Below are 17,105 nucleotides of genomic sequence, written 5' to 3'. Positions count from 1 at the left end.
TGCTAAACTCCCAAATAAGGATTGTAGATTATTGACTCGCCGTAGCCTCACCGTATTTCGTTAATTTACGCATTTTCATTACAATTCTTACGCAAATTTTCCATTAGCGTATTACCTTATCTCATACTCGGTGGCACTAGGTGAAAATAATATAAGAAAATTGAAGAAATAAGACGAAAATACGACAAACGGTGAGCAAAAAAACTGTACGATTAATTTCTCTTACAGTTTATTTGCTCACCGTTTATCGAATTTTGAGAGTATGAGATAAGGTAATACGGTAATCGAAAATTTGCGTAAGAATTGCAATGAAAATGCGTAAATGAACGTAATACGGTGAGCATTTTACTGTCAATGTGATTCTGCCCTTATTAGAGCAGTAACATAATTATACACTGTACGGATATATCCTTCTCTAAGGTTACATTCCTTTTCGAGGTTATGTCACATATAACCTCAAACTGAGAAACAGAAGATTACCGAAGAGAAACGAGAGACAAATAGTCCACTTTCATGAATCGTCTAAACTTCCCATTCAATCAGTGCGAGTTCCTCATCTTGTTCGCAAATTTTTCCCCAGTCCAATTTTCCGGTTCGTAAATAAGACTCAGGCAACTTTTTTTTTGTAATATATTTTTAATTGCAAGTTTTCTTCATTTCTTTCATCTCTTCATAAATTATACACAAAATAATTGTATTCTGTTTCACTTCTTTTTTTCTTATTTCCACGTCATTTTCTTCATCGTCAGTTTTAAACTTTTTTTTCACTAATTTTTTTTTCATCATCTGAAGGTAGTACAAATACTAAAAGAAAAAAATTACTTTTTCCCATTTATAAACATCAAAACGTGTTTTTTTTTGTTATTTAGTTTATTTGCGAAAAAATTAATTTTTCCGTGAGTTTCTTATTTTTGTTTTATTCTTTTTGCATTTTTTTTTTTAAAAAATGTAATTTATGAGGTTTATTTATTTTGTTCTTGTTATCAATTTCTGAGTCAGGTAGAGGGGGATTAGGGTGAAATTAAAGGCAGGAATAATAAAGATTTCTTTTTTTTTGTAATTTGTGGAAGCAGATAAATTTTTTGTTGTTGTTTTATCTGAAGAAAATTTCACGTTTCTCAAGATTTTTCTTCTGCAGTTTTTTTTTACTTGTTGTTTTCTGCAATTTCTTCCAAATTCTTGGTGTTCGATATAATAACTAAATTTTGGCAAATAAATCATCCAGATCAGTGATTTTTTTTTCTAGATAATATTCCTTCCATTTTTTCTTCTTTTAAATTTCATTTAATTTACTTTTATAATAAGTAGGACCTAAATTTATAGAATCTCCTAAAAATTGTTATCTTCTCTTTTTTCTCTTTCTCCTTAACACATTTTCTTTTAATTAATTTTTTTTTTAATTTATCAATTTTGAAACTTAATAAAAAATGAAAAATCGCCTTTGCTTTTTTTTAAAATTTACGTAAGGTATTTTTTGTATTATTTTCATGCTGCAATGATAGGATAAAAAATAAAGAAGTCGCGGTATTGAAGTTTTTCTTCTTGATAAAAATTGTTTCACGATTACGCATTTTTTTTCTTAATAGCAGCATACTCTTTTTTTGCATTTTAATGTTCATCTTCAAAAAAAATTGTCTTATTATTAAATATTTATTAGTTTAATTTGTTCTTTTTCCTCATTTATTATTCATTATTTAGGATAATTGTGTGATTTTTTTTCTTCTCTCATTATTACTATTTTTCTTCATTTTGTTTTTTTTTTTCAAAAAAGAAAAATAAAAAGTCGAAGATGAAGGGGTTTGGATTTTGGGTGAGAAAAACTAAATAAAATTGTGTTCTTTGAAAGATTTTAAGTGGAATTTTTTTGGTTTTCTAATTTTCTCCATTAAACTATCTTCATTTTTGTTTTTTCCTCAATTATTTATTTACTTTTTTTGATTAAGAAATATTGCAAAACTTGTAATGTTTTTTTTTCTTTCTTGCATTTTGATATAAATCTTCCATTATCTAATTATTATTTTTTGTGTTTCTTTTTTTATAATTCTTTTTTTTTTAATTATGATTACATGCATCAATATTTTGTTGTTGTTGAGAAAATGCCTTTTGAGATTGAACTAATCTCATTTTTGTATTTTTCTCAATTTTTAAAAAAAAAAGTAAAAAGAAAAGAAAGAAGAGAAACGATAAACTAAAATTGATCCTTAAAACTGAAAGTTATAGTTAATTATTAAAAATTTCATTTTTTTTCTTTATCATCTTACTTAGTTATCGAAAAGCAAGCAGCAAAGTTTTTTAAAAAACTTTATTCATTCATAAAGTGAATTTGTGATTTTTTTTCATTTCTAATTTTCTTTTATCTCGTTCCGTATTTTTTTTTTTCATTCTATTTATAGCGTAAAAATTTCTCACGGGACCGTTTTTTCTTTATTTTTTTTAATATTTAAAGACAAAAAATCTAGAAATAATTTCGCGCTATTTTTTTTTAAGAAAAACCATCCGTTTTTTTCGTTCTGCTGAGTGTTGTGTGATTTTTTTGTCAAGAGATTATTACACAAAAATATTTATCATAGACAAATTTTCATGCTTGATTTTTTAATTAGCCTTTTTTTAATATTTTACGATTTATGTTTTTGTTTTCACTTCATTTTTTTCTCTTTAAAATAGCAATAAATAAATATAGTAAATAATAAATTTGTAGTTTTTGTTTATTTATTATTATTTTTCTTTTAAAAGAACCTTCTTTTTTTTGTCGATCAAAAGAAAAAAGTGTAATAGGACTAAACAAGTTGTACAAGAAGTTGTGATTTCTTTTTTTTTTCAAGAATTCCTTTTTCGTTATTTTATCTTAAAAAAAATTAAAAAATGGCAAAGTGATACGAAAAATTACGAGACAATACAATAATAATAAAATTAGTTTTTTTTTGTTTTTTGAACAAGGGCACAGAGGATCAAATAAATCGAACACGTACCTTTTTCTTGATAAATTTGTCGCTTGGCTGTAAAAAGAATAAAAAGACAATGTCGAATGGTAACCATGAAGGAAAATTTTTGTAAAAACATTTAAAAAAAAAACTCTTGTGATCTTTTTTTCCAGGAAAAAAAAAGACCACACAAATCCCCCTTCATGGTTCCACGATTGTTAAAATAAAAAAAAAAACATAAAATAAAACAAATAAACAAATAAAAGGAAAAGTAGGAGGACTTTTAGAAGGAAGGAAGAGGGGGGACACATTACGAAAAATTGCCTCTGACCACTTGGCCTGCTTGTGGTGCTTGCTGCTGCTGATGCGGATTGGGCGGCGGTTGCTGTGCCGCCGGCGCCTGGTGATGATGCATGTAGGGATGGTGATGCTGCATCGGTTGCCCACCCATCATCCCCGGATACCCCTGATGGGCATGGGGATTGTGCTGCGCTGGCGGCGGAGCTGCCTGTCCCGGTGGCGGATAGAGCCTTGGCCTCTTGCTGGGATGCATCATCTCATAGGCCCCATGCTGCCCCTGTGCCTGCATCTGATGGTGATTCATGTACTGCTGCGGTTGCCCATAGCAGTTATTCGGCTGTCCCGGCTGCTGTTGATACTGAGCCTGATGCTGTGGCGGATATCCCGGTTGCTGCTGTCCAGGCTGCGGCGGATGATGGCTGGCCACAAGAGGCGGCGGACCGCGCAATGCAGCCTGCGGCTGCTGCTGCTGCTGCACGGAATTCACTGGGAAGTTGTTCATCATCCGGCCTCCACCTGAACCCACAAGAAAAAAAAGCCAACATTGCAGAGATCGCCAACAGAGAGATCGACAACCCAACAAGGAAGACAGGAAATGTAACCCAATTCCAAGGAGATGCAATCTAGTCAGAAATCCTTGGACTATTCTCAGACAAGTTCACAGAAATTTGATTTGATTTGTGTGGTCAATTTCAAGGAAAGTTTCTCTTGAGAGAACCATAAAATTAAATGGAGATTTGTCAGCGATAAAATCACAAATATTGCAGATTTTTTACGAGTTCAATAGTTTGACGATAAACATTCAAATTGTGAGTCGTTAAAATTTTTATGACGGATTATGGGATGATTGAATTTATTGCAGTGAATCTGTAACATTTTAAAGAGTTCAAAGTATAGAAAGAGTTTAATCCTTTAAAGACGATTGGAACACCAGTGTCTCATAAAGAAAATAATTTTTCCTGACTATCTAAAGTTATTTTTTTGCTTATGTTTAGCGTAGAATCATATTGACAGTAAAATGCTCGCTGTATTTCGTTAATTTACGCATTTTCATTACAATTCTTATGCAAATTTTTGATTACCGTATTACCTTATCTCACACTCGGTGGCACTAGGTGAAAATAATATAAGAAAATTGAAGAAATAAAACAAAAATTAAATAAACGGTGAACAAAAAAAACTGTACAATTAATTTCTTCTACGGTTTTTTGGCTCGCCGTTTGTCGTATTTTCGTTTTATTTCTTCAATTTTCTTATATTATTTTCACATAGTGCCACCGAGTATGAGATAAGGTAATACGGTAATAGAAAATTTGCATAAGAATTGCAATAAAAATGCGTAAATTATCGAAATACGGTGAGGCTATACGGCGAGCATTTTATTGTCAATGTGATTTTCCCCTTATACGTAATTGCAAAGTAGAAGATTGAAGGAATCTAGGATTTCTAAAGCTATTTGCTATATGGTAAATTTTTAATCTAAAAAATAATTTTTTAACGCCTCCGGCACATCTTTTCAGATCGGTAGAATTTCATGAAAGCAAAATTCGCGTCCTTTCCTTTCTAAGTAAGAAGATTTGCGTAAGTCTATTCTAGTCTTTGGACTCGAAATTTACTGAATTAAATTTAATTTGGTGTGATGTTTAAAAAAAGAAGAAGAGTGCAAAAGAGTGGGATAGACATATGCAAAACGTTCGAGAAAGAAAGGAATATGAATTTCGACATTATAAAATTTTCCTGATCTAAAAGGTGTGCAGGAGCCATAAATTCTCATATTGAAAATTGATTTAATTAATTTTTAAACATCCAATTTTTTTTTTAAGCAAAACCGTTTTGGGAATGAAAACTACAATAATCAAACATAATATTTTTCATCACAGTGAAAATTATCTATCATTGGTATCGTCAGAAAAAATAGAGACAAAAAAATATACCAAATCAGACTCTGTTGGCTTTTCGAAGGTTAGATCTAAGACGTTTTACAAGTTTTGTTTATTGGTTTCATTTTTATTGCCGATTTTCGGTCAGCGAAAACTGTCTTGTCGCTAAAGGTTAAAAAAAATCTTCTTTAACAACTTTTGGGATTTTTATAAAAACAAGGAGCGGCAAAGCTTCCCAGGACTTGCGGAATGCTCGAACTCATGACTTTGATGCTATCCCTCAAAAGTACTGTCGCATTTTTTACTATTTACAGTAGACTCTCTCTCAATCGGGAATATGGGGCGAAATGTCATCCGGTTTAGCGATAGAATTGAGTGTCAAAGCCTTTGTAAATTCCACAAAAAGCGGTCAATTATAAAGAATCACGATAAAATAGGAAGAACTATAGCGAATTTGAGCGAATTAGCTTCATAATTAAACGTGAAATTTGTCAACAAAGTTTGTCGCCCGATTGAAAAAGAGCCGATTGAGCGAGAGTCTACTGTACTGGTTCTCAACCCATTTGAACTAATTCGCAAATCACTCAAAAGACCTCACAAAATAATTTTAAGAGTAATGAAATTGATTTTTGGACAAAAATTACTTATCGGTTCATAACCGGTCCACAACCGATTTGAACCGATTCAAAAATCACTGAAAACATTGCCCAAAATGTACACCTTAGGAGTAATATAATTGAATTTTGGATAAAAAATATTTATCGGTTATGAACCGGTTCATAATCGATTGGAATCGGTTCAAGCTTGTCAGAAATTCCAAGACCCTTCCAACGAGCGAAAATATGATACAATTCGGATGAGAAATACACTCTCTACAGCTATTTTAACATTTGACCATGAAAAACCGATTTAGGAAGGATTCAACAGTATTTTCGTATAATTGTGTCTTACAGTTCTACAGACTAGAAGCAATTTTCGTCAAAAATTGGCTTTCTTCAAAAAAATTTTGATATTTCTGCCTACAAAGATTGGGGAAATTTTCTTTAAGAAGGCATTTTTTAAAGAAATTTCTAATAGTGTGTAGAGGCCATAAGAACTAAATGTCCGCCTGGGTAATCACTAAAAAATATCCAAAAATTAAAAAAAGAAGGAGAAGGGGAGGGATGGGGGAAATAAGGGTCATCGGGGATCGACCTATGGTCCCATGAAAATCCGAAGTCTCTATCTCTTACCGTTTGGCCTTTGACAACAGCCAGACGGACAAGCGGACAAACAGCGTGACAACATTTCTCAAAAATAGTCTGAAACGCAAAGATTTTTTGAGAAAAATGTTCTCCGGAGGGTGGAAGGTGGAAATTTTGAGGAGTGTAAAAATTAAGAGACTATTTATTGGCAACCGGGCCCAAAGACACCGGAAAGTCCGGCTACCTTTTAATAGCCGCAAAAATAAAGAAATAAAAAAATAAGGGAAATCCCGAATAGGTTAAAATCTCGGAAAAAAACCAAAATCCCGAAAACCAAAAATTCCGAATATAGGTCGAAATCCCGAATGGGTCAAAATCTGAAAAAACCAAAAACACAAAACAACTATAAAATACCGAAGGCCAAGATCCTGAATTAATCATAGTGTCATAGCTACTCCCACTATTTCACCCGCGCTTGCTGGAGGCAAAGGGAAATTGTCTGTATTTTGGGAAATTATTCTACATCCTCCGTATAATTTCGTCCCTTTCAGGAGTTTGACAATTTGGGATTTTGGCTTGTTTGGATTTGGACTTTCGGGATCTTAGCTTCTCGGAATTTTGGCTCTTCGGGATTTAGGCGCGTTTGAAATTTTGGCTTTCGAGATTTTGATTTTTTAAGATTTTGGCCATTCGGGATTTTGGCATTTGAGATTTTGACTTCCGGGACTTTGACCACTCGGGATTTAGGCGTTCGATATTGGCTTCCGGAATTTTGGAGTTCGGGATTTAGGCTTTTGGAATATTGGCAAGATTTTGGTTTTTTGAAATTATGGCCATTCGGGATTTTGGCTTCCGGGATTTTGACCACTCGCGATTTTGGCTCTTTGGGATTTTGGTTTTTTGGTATTTTAATTTTTCTGGATTTTGGCTCTTCGGGACTTAGACGTTCGACATTTTGGCGTTCGGGAGTTTGACCGTTCGAGATTTAGGCTTTTGGAATTTTGGTTTTTTGAGATTTTGCCCATTCGGGATTTAAACCTACGGGATTTTGGGTTCCGGGACTTTGACAACTCGGGATTTTAGTTTTTCTGGATTTTGGCTCTTCGGGACTTAGGCGTTCCATATTTTGGCTTCCGGTACTTTCGCTCTTTGGGATTTAAACGTTCGGGATTTTGGCTTTTCAGAATTTAGACGATCGAGACTTTGACCACTTGGGATTTAGGCGTTCAGACATTTTGGCTTTTTGGGATTTAGGCGTTCGGGGTTTTGGCTTCCCAGACTTTGATCACTCAGGATTTTGGCTCGTCGGGATTTAAACGTTCTGGATTTATGCTTCCGGGACTTTGACCACTCGGGATTTTGTTCTTTGGGATTTTGGCTCTTCCGGACTTAGGCGTTAGACATTTTGGCTTCTTATTTTGACTGTTTTGGAAATATGGCTTTTTAGAATTTAGGCGATCTAGACTTTGACCACTTGGGATTTAGGCGTTCGACATTTTGGCGTTCGGGAGTTTGACCATTCGAGATTTAGGCTTTTGGAATTTTGGTTTTTTGAGATTTTGCCCATTCGGGATTTAGACAAATTAAAATTCAAGTTTTTGATAAAAAATTAGAAGGAAACATCTTAGTTTCTGTGGAATATAAACAGAGGCCGTTTCAGAAAATTTTCCCCTGGCAGAATTGTTGTCTTTTTGGGGACCTTTGTAATCAACTCTCAAGAGAACTATTACCTTCTTTTATTTCCTTGAAAAAAATGGACCACTTTTAGCAATCTTCAAAGATTAACAAAATCTTAAGTATATTCCTTTTGACATTTATCAGAAAATTTTATTGGAGGCCAAAAAAGGGCAATGATAATGAGGGCAAAGCAATCTACTTCGTCTTATCATCTGTCAAGAAAATTTGGGATAGAACTTAGGAAATCTTTTTTCATTACGAAATTCATGAGTCATTTGTTTTTCTCGTTAAGCATAAATTTTACAAGATCATCAAAACGCCTAAAGGTTTGCATGAAGCATTATGCTGCAAAGGGGGGACAGTGGCTGAAATCAAGAAGGTTTCAAAGAAGAAAAATCTGTCTTACCTTGCGGATGATGTCCTCCGCCTCCATTCATGCCGCCCGCCGGCGCCATGGGGTAGTAGTGATGCGAGGGATGTGGCGACATTGGCGGCGACTGCATGTTGGATCTGACGGGAGACGAGCCCATGGGAGGTCCACACATTGGCGGCGGACTCATCATTTGCGGTTGAAATTGTTGCTGCTGATGCATCATAGGTGGCGCCGGAGGAGCTCCTGGTGGCGGTGGAGCTACTCCAGGTGGCCCTCCGGGTGCCCCATAGTGTTGCTGTGGCTGCATTGGGTGATGTTGTTGGTGATGCATTTGCTGCTGATGATTCATCTGCATTTGCTGTTGATGCTGCTGATGCTGTTGATGCTGATAGGGATGATTGTTGTATTGCTGCTGCTGCTGCTGTTGCTGTTGCTGCTGTTGCATTGGAGCCTGATACTGCTGATGCTGCATCATTGATTGACTTCCTGGTGGCATTCCCTGGGGATTTGTTGGTGGCATCATGGGATTTTGCTTCATCATTGGATTCACTGCCTGACTAAACATCTCATCTGGCTCATGCTTCACCTCCATCTTTGTACTTTCCGGCGGCTCCAATTTAGCCGCTGCTGCACCAGCAGCCTTCATCAGCATCTTCTTCTTCTTCTTCAGCATCTTTATGTCAGCCAGAGTTGGTGCTGTCGTCGGACTTGGACTCAACTCACTAACACCACCAGCTGCAAGATTTTCCGATGCCATCACTGACTTCGTCTTCTCATGCCACTGCCTCAGATACTCCTCCACCTTGTCCGGATCCTTAATCACTTGAGCCGAAATATAAGCCGGATCGGCCCATTTCTCCCTCATATCCTTGTGATTTGTCTTGAGATGATTTTTCAGTGAATTTCTGGCTTTGAACGGTTCCCGTTGGCAAAATGGGCAAATAAATAAAATATTCTTGTGGATATTCTTGTGACGTGTCAATTGGGATCTCTTGGCGAATGTCTTATTGCACTCATCACACGTGAATATCTTCGCCTCTGGCAGACTCTCTTCCGTCTTGGGCGTCAGTGGTTCCTGACCGAGCATATCGGTGGCATGGGTGGGTGTCTCAGCACCCGGCAAGTTCTCCGGCGAGTCACTGCTATTCCCTTGAGATTCCATCTGTTCCTCCTCATCTTTCAGTTCATCAAAAACACCCCCCTCAGTCTCCTCCCCTCCCATGCAATCCCTCTGCATCTCCATCTCTCCCGTCACCGGATTCTGCTGTTGCTGCAGCATCGATCCCATGCTCACCTGAGGCTGCGATACAGGCAGCAAAGGGGGCGCTTGCTGCGGTGGCGGAGGATAGAGGGAATCGCTGTCTTTGATGTGCGACAGCTCGTCATTCTGTGTCACTTCAGACACAACAACCTCCTTCTTCACCTTCTGAATGATAAAGGTGGCTGGGGAGGTTGAACGATCATCACTGGATGACATTATCTTTTCAGTCAGAACCCCATCCACATGCTCAACCTGCAAAAAAAGCAGGATTTCAATTGCAAATCACTAAATTCTTGAATTCATTTTTCTCTTCATAGTTCGTCAATTTTCAGATACCAACAGTAGAATACATAACGACCCCCCCACAAAAAATAGAAATCCTAAAAAAAATGTACAGTGGGACCTCGATAGAATCAACTAATTATTTCCAGGCCTATTGACTCTATTGGAGTCCGAAAAAATTATTAAAATATGAAATTTTGAGAGAATGGTGTATTATTTTATATTTGTACTAAATCATTGATAAATTCAAAACGATAGTCGAATATTATTCAATTAAACCATAAATTACCAAAAAAAGTTGGAGATTAAGGAATGATTTTACGGAATGTTTTTATTATTAGTAAATATTTTAACTATAAATTAATCTTCATGTGGTAATATTGAGGTCCACCCACGATGTTAACATACGGAAATGGTGTATTAAAGATTTCTTTTTTCAATCTTTTTTAGAAGAGAGCTCCGGTAGATATTTAATTTATTGAAAATTCTAATTCGATTAACTTTATTAACTAGAATTTTATTTATTTATGCATACACTCGAGCCCAATGGAATTTATTTTAAACTTTTAGTGCATAAAAAGAGATTGATAATTCTTTTAACTATGACTCTAAACTTCACAAAGAGAGCAATAAAATCATTTTTTTCATTTTTTGTTCTTGTTCTGTAATATAGGAGCTAAATAAATATCCACTTGAAGTCGTCAAATGACCCCCTAATAAGTCAACTTGAAGATTATTAACATTACTTTTATTCATTACTTTCACCACCAAAATCGTTTTTTCATGACTGCAGGAAAACATCTCATACGATTTTTTTCTTTTTTTCGGAAGATGAAGGGGAGGGATGCAGTGGTAGTGAGGATTTTATTAATAATCTTCAAATTGACTTATAAGGGTCGTCCGAAGACTCCAAGTCTATATCTTTAACCATTTAGTATTTAAATCTTAAATGAACAAAAGAAGTAAGTTTTAACCGTTTTTTGCTGACCAATTTTAATTTTCTGTTACTTATTTGTTTTTTATGCAAATTTTCTTTTGAGAAACTAATTTTTTAAATTAAAATGTGACTTAAAATAAATTTACTCGTTTGCTTTAGTAGGGTAATTTTTTGATCATTTATCATGTACATTTATTTAAACAAGTAAGTTCTTTAAGAAGTTTGAATTAATTTGGAAAAAAATCGTAACTACGTTATACTCAAAAAATAACTTTGTGCCATAGGGGAAACTGGGGCACCACCAAACACGGGGTACCACCAAACACTGCGATTTTTTAATCGGATATTGGATATCAGGGGATAAGACCGATAGGAATTTATAGGCACTATAGGGATGCTTGTATACTGAAGGAATGGTCGTGATAGTCCTAGTAGTTTAGAAATAAAAATTAGTGTTTGGTGGTACCCCGTGTTTGGTGGTGCCCCAGTTTCCCCTAATATTATTCACTTCCAAATTAATGATGGCTCAAACATTGCGATCATAGGCTTAATCAGAAAATCTTAAGACAAGACAGAAAACACTGAACTTTCAATCAGTCAAAACGCTTAAAATCCCGAAAAGAAAATTATTTTGTTGAAAAAATATAGCACGGTTAATACACAGAAAAAAATATTTTGTAAAAATATTCGTAAATGTTTGTGAATTCCTATGGGGGAGTTACGTAATGCCCGTGAATCGTATAACCTACAAACAAGTTCGTAAAAGTTTGTACTTTTTTCACAAACATTGCTCGTAACATGATTATTTGACGAACATTTTTTGTACTTTTACAGTGCTGTCTCTCTATATGCACACTCTCTCTATATGCACAGCTTTTGTGTCGGTTGCATTCAAAATCAATTTGTTTACATTTTGACAAAATAATAAAGAAAATTATTTTCTTGGTAACTAATTTTTCTTGTTTTTAATTTTCTTAATTTTATTTTTTCTGTCTCATATTATATTTAAAATAACACGGGAAATTCTAGAACAGTAAAAAAATGATAATTTATTAAAAGAAAGAAAAAAACCGTTGGGAATTTCAAAAAAAGTTGTGCATATTCAGAGAGAGAACTGTCAAAAAAAGTACCCAAACTGTGCATATAGCGAGACAGCACTGTACAAACATTTGTTCGTAAATGTTCGTAAACATACAAAAAATGTTCGTAAAATTTTGTCATTTGTTCGTAAATGTTCGTAAAATGTTCGACAGGAAAACGAATATTTACGAACAAATAACAAAATTTTACAAACATTTTGTGTGTTTACGAACATTTACGAACAAATCGCTGGGCTCGTTGAAAAGGTCATGGAATTTTTGACAATTCTAAATCGCTTCCAATCGGTTACGAACCGACAATAAACTGATTAATGAATCGATACGTAATTTTTGTCCGAAGATTAATTGTTTTATTTCTTAGCTATTTTGGGCGATCTTTTGAATGATTTATAAATCACTTTAAATTGGTTGTGAACCAGCAAGCGCTAAATAATGCGTAAGCACTTTTGAGACATTAGCATTTAAGTTGCTAGTTCGAGCATACAGCAAAGCATGGATCGCTGTGCCATCTAGCATCAAGAAATAAATATTTTTATGATTCATTTTATTTCCACTTTCCACACTTTTAGCTTATCCTTCTATATTGTTGCTTTTCTGGTTCTTCAAAGTCCTCTATAATTATATTTTTCTATACTTTATTGTTCCTTTAATTGCTTTTAACTTTAAGTTTAGGCTAATTAGCAGTGAATAATCTTTTTTCACAGGCCATGGTTTGACCAGAGATCGAACTAAAGAGCCTCTACATCAAATCAGTATTTTTCAAATACATCTACCGAGATCCTGCTATTCAAGGATTTAAGAAAAATATATGTATAAAAGTATTTATATTTTTTTTAGTTTGAATAGAAGTTATTTAAATCTAATTTCGGTCGCCATGGTCAGAATCTAGCAGATTTATTAAATTCATTAATTTTTTGATCAGAAAACAATGTTCGAAAACCCCATTAGCTGTTGATTAAGTTAATCAACAAATTTCCTGTGTTCACCGCCCGAGGGCAGAACAAGCGCTGAGAAAAACTTGTTAGTTTTAAAAATTTATAGTTTTGAACATTTTGAGACAGATTCAAGAGATTATTTGAAATGATTATTTAAGTTTTTTTGTACTACGCGATGTTTAAAATTTTAATTATGATTTACGAGTATTTATTTCCTTTCCGGATTTTGCGAAATGTTAACAATTTGTAGAAACAAGTATACGTTCGTTTTCCATAACATATGAACCCTTAGAAATTTTCAATACTAACATTAAATGAACAAATTGATGAATAGACAGAAAATATGATAAATTCAATAAATATTGATAAATTAACATCAAAGAAACCGGTTCATGTCTGGGTAAATAAAAATCATTGATTTTTAACGATCATTTTAACAGGTATTTATAAATAAATAAACTGGTTTCTGACGAGTATAATTCTTTTGGATTCATCAAAAGGGGTCTGTTAAAAAAGCCTTAAAGTTTTTAATAATAATAATAAAAATATTGAATTGATGATCAATTTATTTTTATGAAAGATAAAATAGAAATCAATGCTAATTATTCGTGACCCAATTTCAACTATTTCCCCAAATCAAGATATGCTTGACGCTTTTTACTTGGGTGTGACCTTTTTTTCGCTAAAGACACCAAAATCATTAAGAAAAGTATCTGAAGAACTAATAAATCACACCCTGTCCAAACCAATAAATGAACATATAATTCATCTTTTCTATTAAAATTAATTTACAATATTTCCGAAATGATGGTTTATTACTACTGTCAGAAGTATTTTCGCAATTTTATCTTTTGTTTTTCTCGATAATATTTAAAAAAAAATATATTGTATTGCATCGAGCAAAATGTATTGCAAAATAATTGGCAGATACATTGTCAAAAAGACTAATTAACCATTCAAAATAAAGTGACATAATTGAAAGTGATATAAAAGACTTTTTATTGTATAAATAAATAATTTGAGGGCTATTTAAATATAAATTTGTCCCCATGATTACGCCACACTACTAATGAAATTCATTTGACTTTATCAAAAACTCAATATATTGAATGAATAAATGAATTAAAACCTTATTCAATTGACATACAACAATTGAAATACGGAATATGCCATTTAAAGGTAGCTTTAGGGGTTTTGAATTTATTTGCATATTCAATAGAAAATTCATCAATGAAAACTAATTGACTGTATTTTCAAGTGAATCAATAAAAGGTCTAATTACTCTGAACATTGTTATGGGCACATTTGACATCATTTTAAATTTGAACACTTGAAATTTTCCATTTTTAAAGTAATTATTTTTTTATTTTTCAAATATGCACATAGAAAAATTTTTAGAACGAATAATCCTTTTGAAATCTGCTTGAGCGATAATGACTGTAAATTGGATTAATCAGTAATGGTGCTATTTCAATGGAAAATAATTGGATAATCTTTCTCCTAAACTCTTTTTTAGTACATGACTGTTCTCAAGTGCTTCTACATAATCGACTTTTCTTTATGTTGGTTCCTGTCTCGACTGTTTTCCCCAGTCTTCGCCATGTTCTAAAATCATTAAAATTAAACAGTCGAAACAGAAACCAACACCAACACAAAGAAAATTCCATATAGCAGAAGAATATGAAAACAGATGTACTAAAAAAATGTTCAGGAAAAAGATATCGCCATTTCATTTTTCATTGGAATGGCTCCATAAAATAGAAAACTTGTTAGTGTCTTGGCTAAAACACATTGAAAAGGGGGAAAAGGGAGAAAAAAGTGAGACAAGACACATACCATGTAACCGAAAAATATGATTAAAGACCAGGTTATTTTCGTAAATACTCTTTTGGAATTGGTATTTTTCAAGAATATTGCTATAAAATGTAGATTTTAAGAATTGTAAATTATTTTAAATGTTTTTAACTTTTTCGACAATTTTTTTAGATGATTAGATACTCAATAAAAGTATTATCTTAAAAAAAAAGATCGTTAGCCGATAACATACCTACACCTGAAAAACGTGTTATTATTGATTATCTTATTCTCTACTAAGATTTAGATTTTGAATTAGTTTTGAATGCATAAAAGAATAGAGATAGTGCGTTTTCAAGGAAAAATTCAAGAAAAACATAAAAAATCATAAATCGTATTTGGTCATTTGACAGCACGAAGAGCATTACTTTCTTTAATTTAAATGTTTTTTTTATTAAAAACTTTAAAAAGGTTTTCAAGATTCAAGAATTTAAATATTTCCTTATTTCTGTATTTTAATGTGAATTGTTGTGTAATTTACTTTAGAAGCTTTAAAAAGCCCACTATATGATATTTTGACATTTTTTAAATTATTTCTCATTTTTTTCAGCCAGGCGTTAATTTTAATTCAAGAAAATAATTTACTTGATAAAACCTGCCATTTTTAAAAGAAAATATTATAAAAAATGTTATCTGTGTGGTGGTTGTGGTGTCATTCAGAGATTGTATTAAAACGAAAAGAATTATCATGGACTATGTCAAATATCTCGTACAACACACCCATTTTCTCTTAATCCGAGACACTTTCCTTCTCATAAACAGAAGACAAAAATAGTTCTGGAATTAGCCAAAATTTTGTTTGGATCTCGATAATTTTATTTTTTTACTGCTCGAACTCCAAGAGAGCAGTATCTAAAGTTTTAATCATGGGATCTTCTTCAGGGCATCAAAAATCTTGGAGAACAATTATGAGGTAAAGGAGCACTACTTTTCACCAATTCCTCTTTCAACACTTTCTAATTCAATACCAGTCGAAGATCCCATAAAGAGTTAAAACGTTGACTAATAAAAATAAATTGAGGAACAAAAAAATAGATCGAACTCCTACCTTGACTTGCCCTAAATTAAATATCCATACGGTGGACAACCAGAAGTGAATCTAAATTTTTTCTACTTTTCAGCAACCTTTTCCAAACGGTACGAGATATTGACTTCCGATTTTTGATGACCCCCCCCAATAGTCATTAATTAATTAATAACAATAATAATTATTATTATTGTCAAAATTTTCAGTGGCGATTTCATTCATTTTTGGACATGTTTTGAAGGTAGTCCTAATGAGCATTTTTTCCTGACACTTTTCACTGAAAAAGTCGCCTTCTTAAATTATTCAAAGTCAATGTCCAACCACTCTGGAGGGCCTATTTCCTAACCGATTTGACCGAATTTAGATTTATTTGAAAGGTCTTGAAATTCCAAACTCGACTAAAGCGGTTACAATCGGAAATAGATTAAATTCGAAAGTACTTATTTCGCGTTTTTTTTTTAAATCTTGTGACCCATATAAAATTCAAACGGTAAGAGATATTGTTTTCCGGTCTTCGATGGACTCTCCTAAAATTACATAATTTCGAAACTTATTTCTATTTCTTCTCTCTTTCTCCCTTCAATGCTTGAAGCATTTTCAGTAATTTTCCGATATGTTTCAGAGGTAGTTTAGATGAACATTTCGTTTATAGACACCCTTGACCGGTTAAATCGCCATCTTGAATTATTTATGGTCAAAGTTCAACCACCCTGGGCCTAGTTTTCAACCGATTTGACCAAATTTGGCTCTTTTTGAAAAGCCATTTAAATTCCAAACACAACTGCATCGGTCACAACCAATTAAGAATCGGTAAAATATCGGTACAATTTTCAAAAATAAAACGAAAGGGTAATGATTTTTTATTTAATATTCTCTTGATAAGTTTTGAACTTAAAAATGGTTTCATGCAGATTTATCGACAAATTTAAATCGATATTTAACTGATATCTACCCAAAAAATGCTGAAAACGATATTTACGAGGAGATACATCTTGAGAATTCGACCGGTTCGCAAAGCCCTAAAGTGTACGATCCCAAGATTTTCTCATTGTTTCGGACGAGCACGGAAATAAAGACCACGAAATAGAAGAAAAAGGCGATTAAGAAGAAAAGGAACAGATTTTTTTCTTCTTGAATCTCTAAAACAGTGAAAAATCTCAAATGTCCCAAATTGTAAATGGTTCCAAATTACCTCATTTTACCCTACATTTATTGAGAAACATAGAAAATATTTAGTGAATATGAAGCTTGGAATCGTACGAAGCATGGACATTTTCTTCTGCGCTTTGCTACCCATCGCTACCCCTTTTTCTCGCTGCTGCTTTATTATTTGTAACTTTAATAATTCAGGTTTTTTTCCGGTTTTTAAAAGAG

At 33.2% G+C, this 17,105-nt stretch overlaps 2 protein-coding genes across 5 annotated transcripts in view; both read right to left on the bottom strand.

The window, feature by feature from the left end:
* The window catches only part of LOC129809694 (cdc42 homolog), a 155,826-nt gene that overhangs the window by 78,389 nt on the left and 60,332 nt on the right, over window positions 1-17,105 (bottom strand). The window lies entirely within an intron of this gene.
* Window positions 617-17,105, bottom strand: part of LOC129809654 (uncharacterized) — a 37,483-nt gene continuing 20,994 nt past the window's right edge. For both annotated transcript variants that reach the window (XM_055859652.1, XM_055859651.1), the window contains exons 5-7: window positions 8,369-9,848; window positions 3,253-3,737; window positions 617-2,996 (exon numbers count right to left, since the gene is read on the bottom strand). In XM_055859652.1, the coding sequence (XP_055715627.1) occupies window positions 2,949-2,996; window positions 3,253-3,737; window positions 8,369-9,848 (2,013 nt within the window). In that variant the 3' untranslated portion in view covers window positions 617-2,948. The remainder of the gene's footprint in view (window positions 2,997-3,252; window positions 3,738-8,368; window positions 9,849-17,105) is intronic.

The sequence above is a fragment of the Phlebotomus papatasi genome, chromosome 1, assembly GCF_024763615.1.
Source record: "Phlebotomus papatasi isolate M1 chromosome 1, Ppap_2.1, whole genome shotgun sequence".
Classification (NCBI taxonomy): Eukaryota; Metazoa; Arthropoda; class Insecta; order Diptera; family Psychodidae; genus Phlebotomus; species Phlebotomus papatasi.
This window is presented reverse-complemented; position numbering and strand designations above follow the sequence as displayed.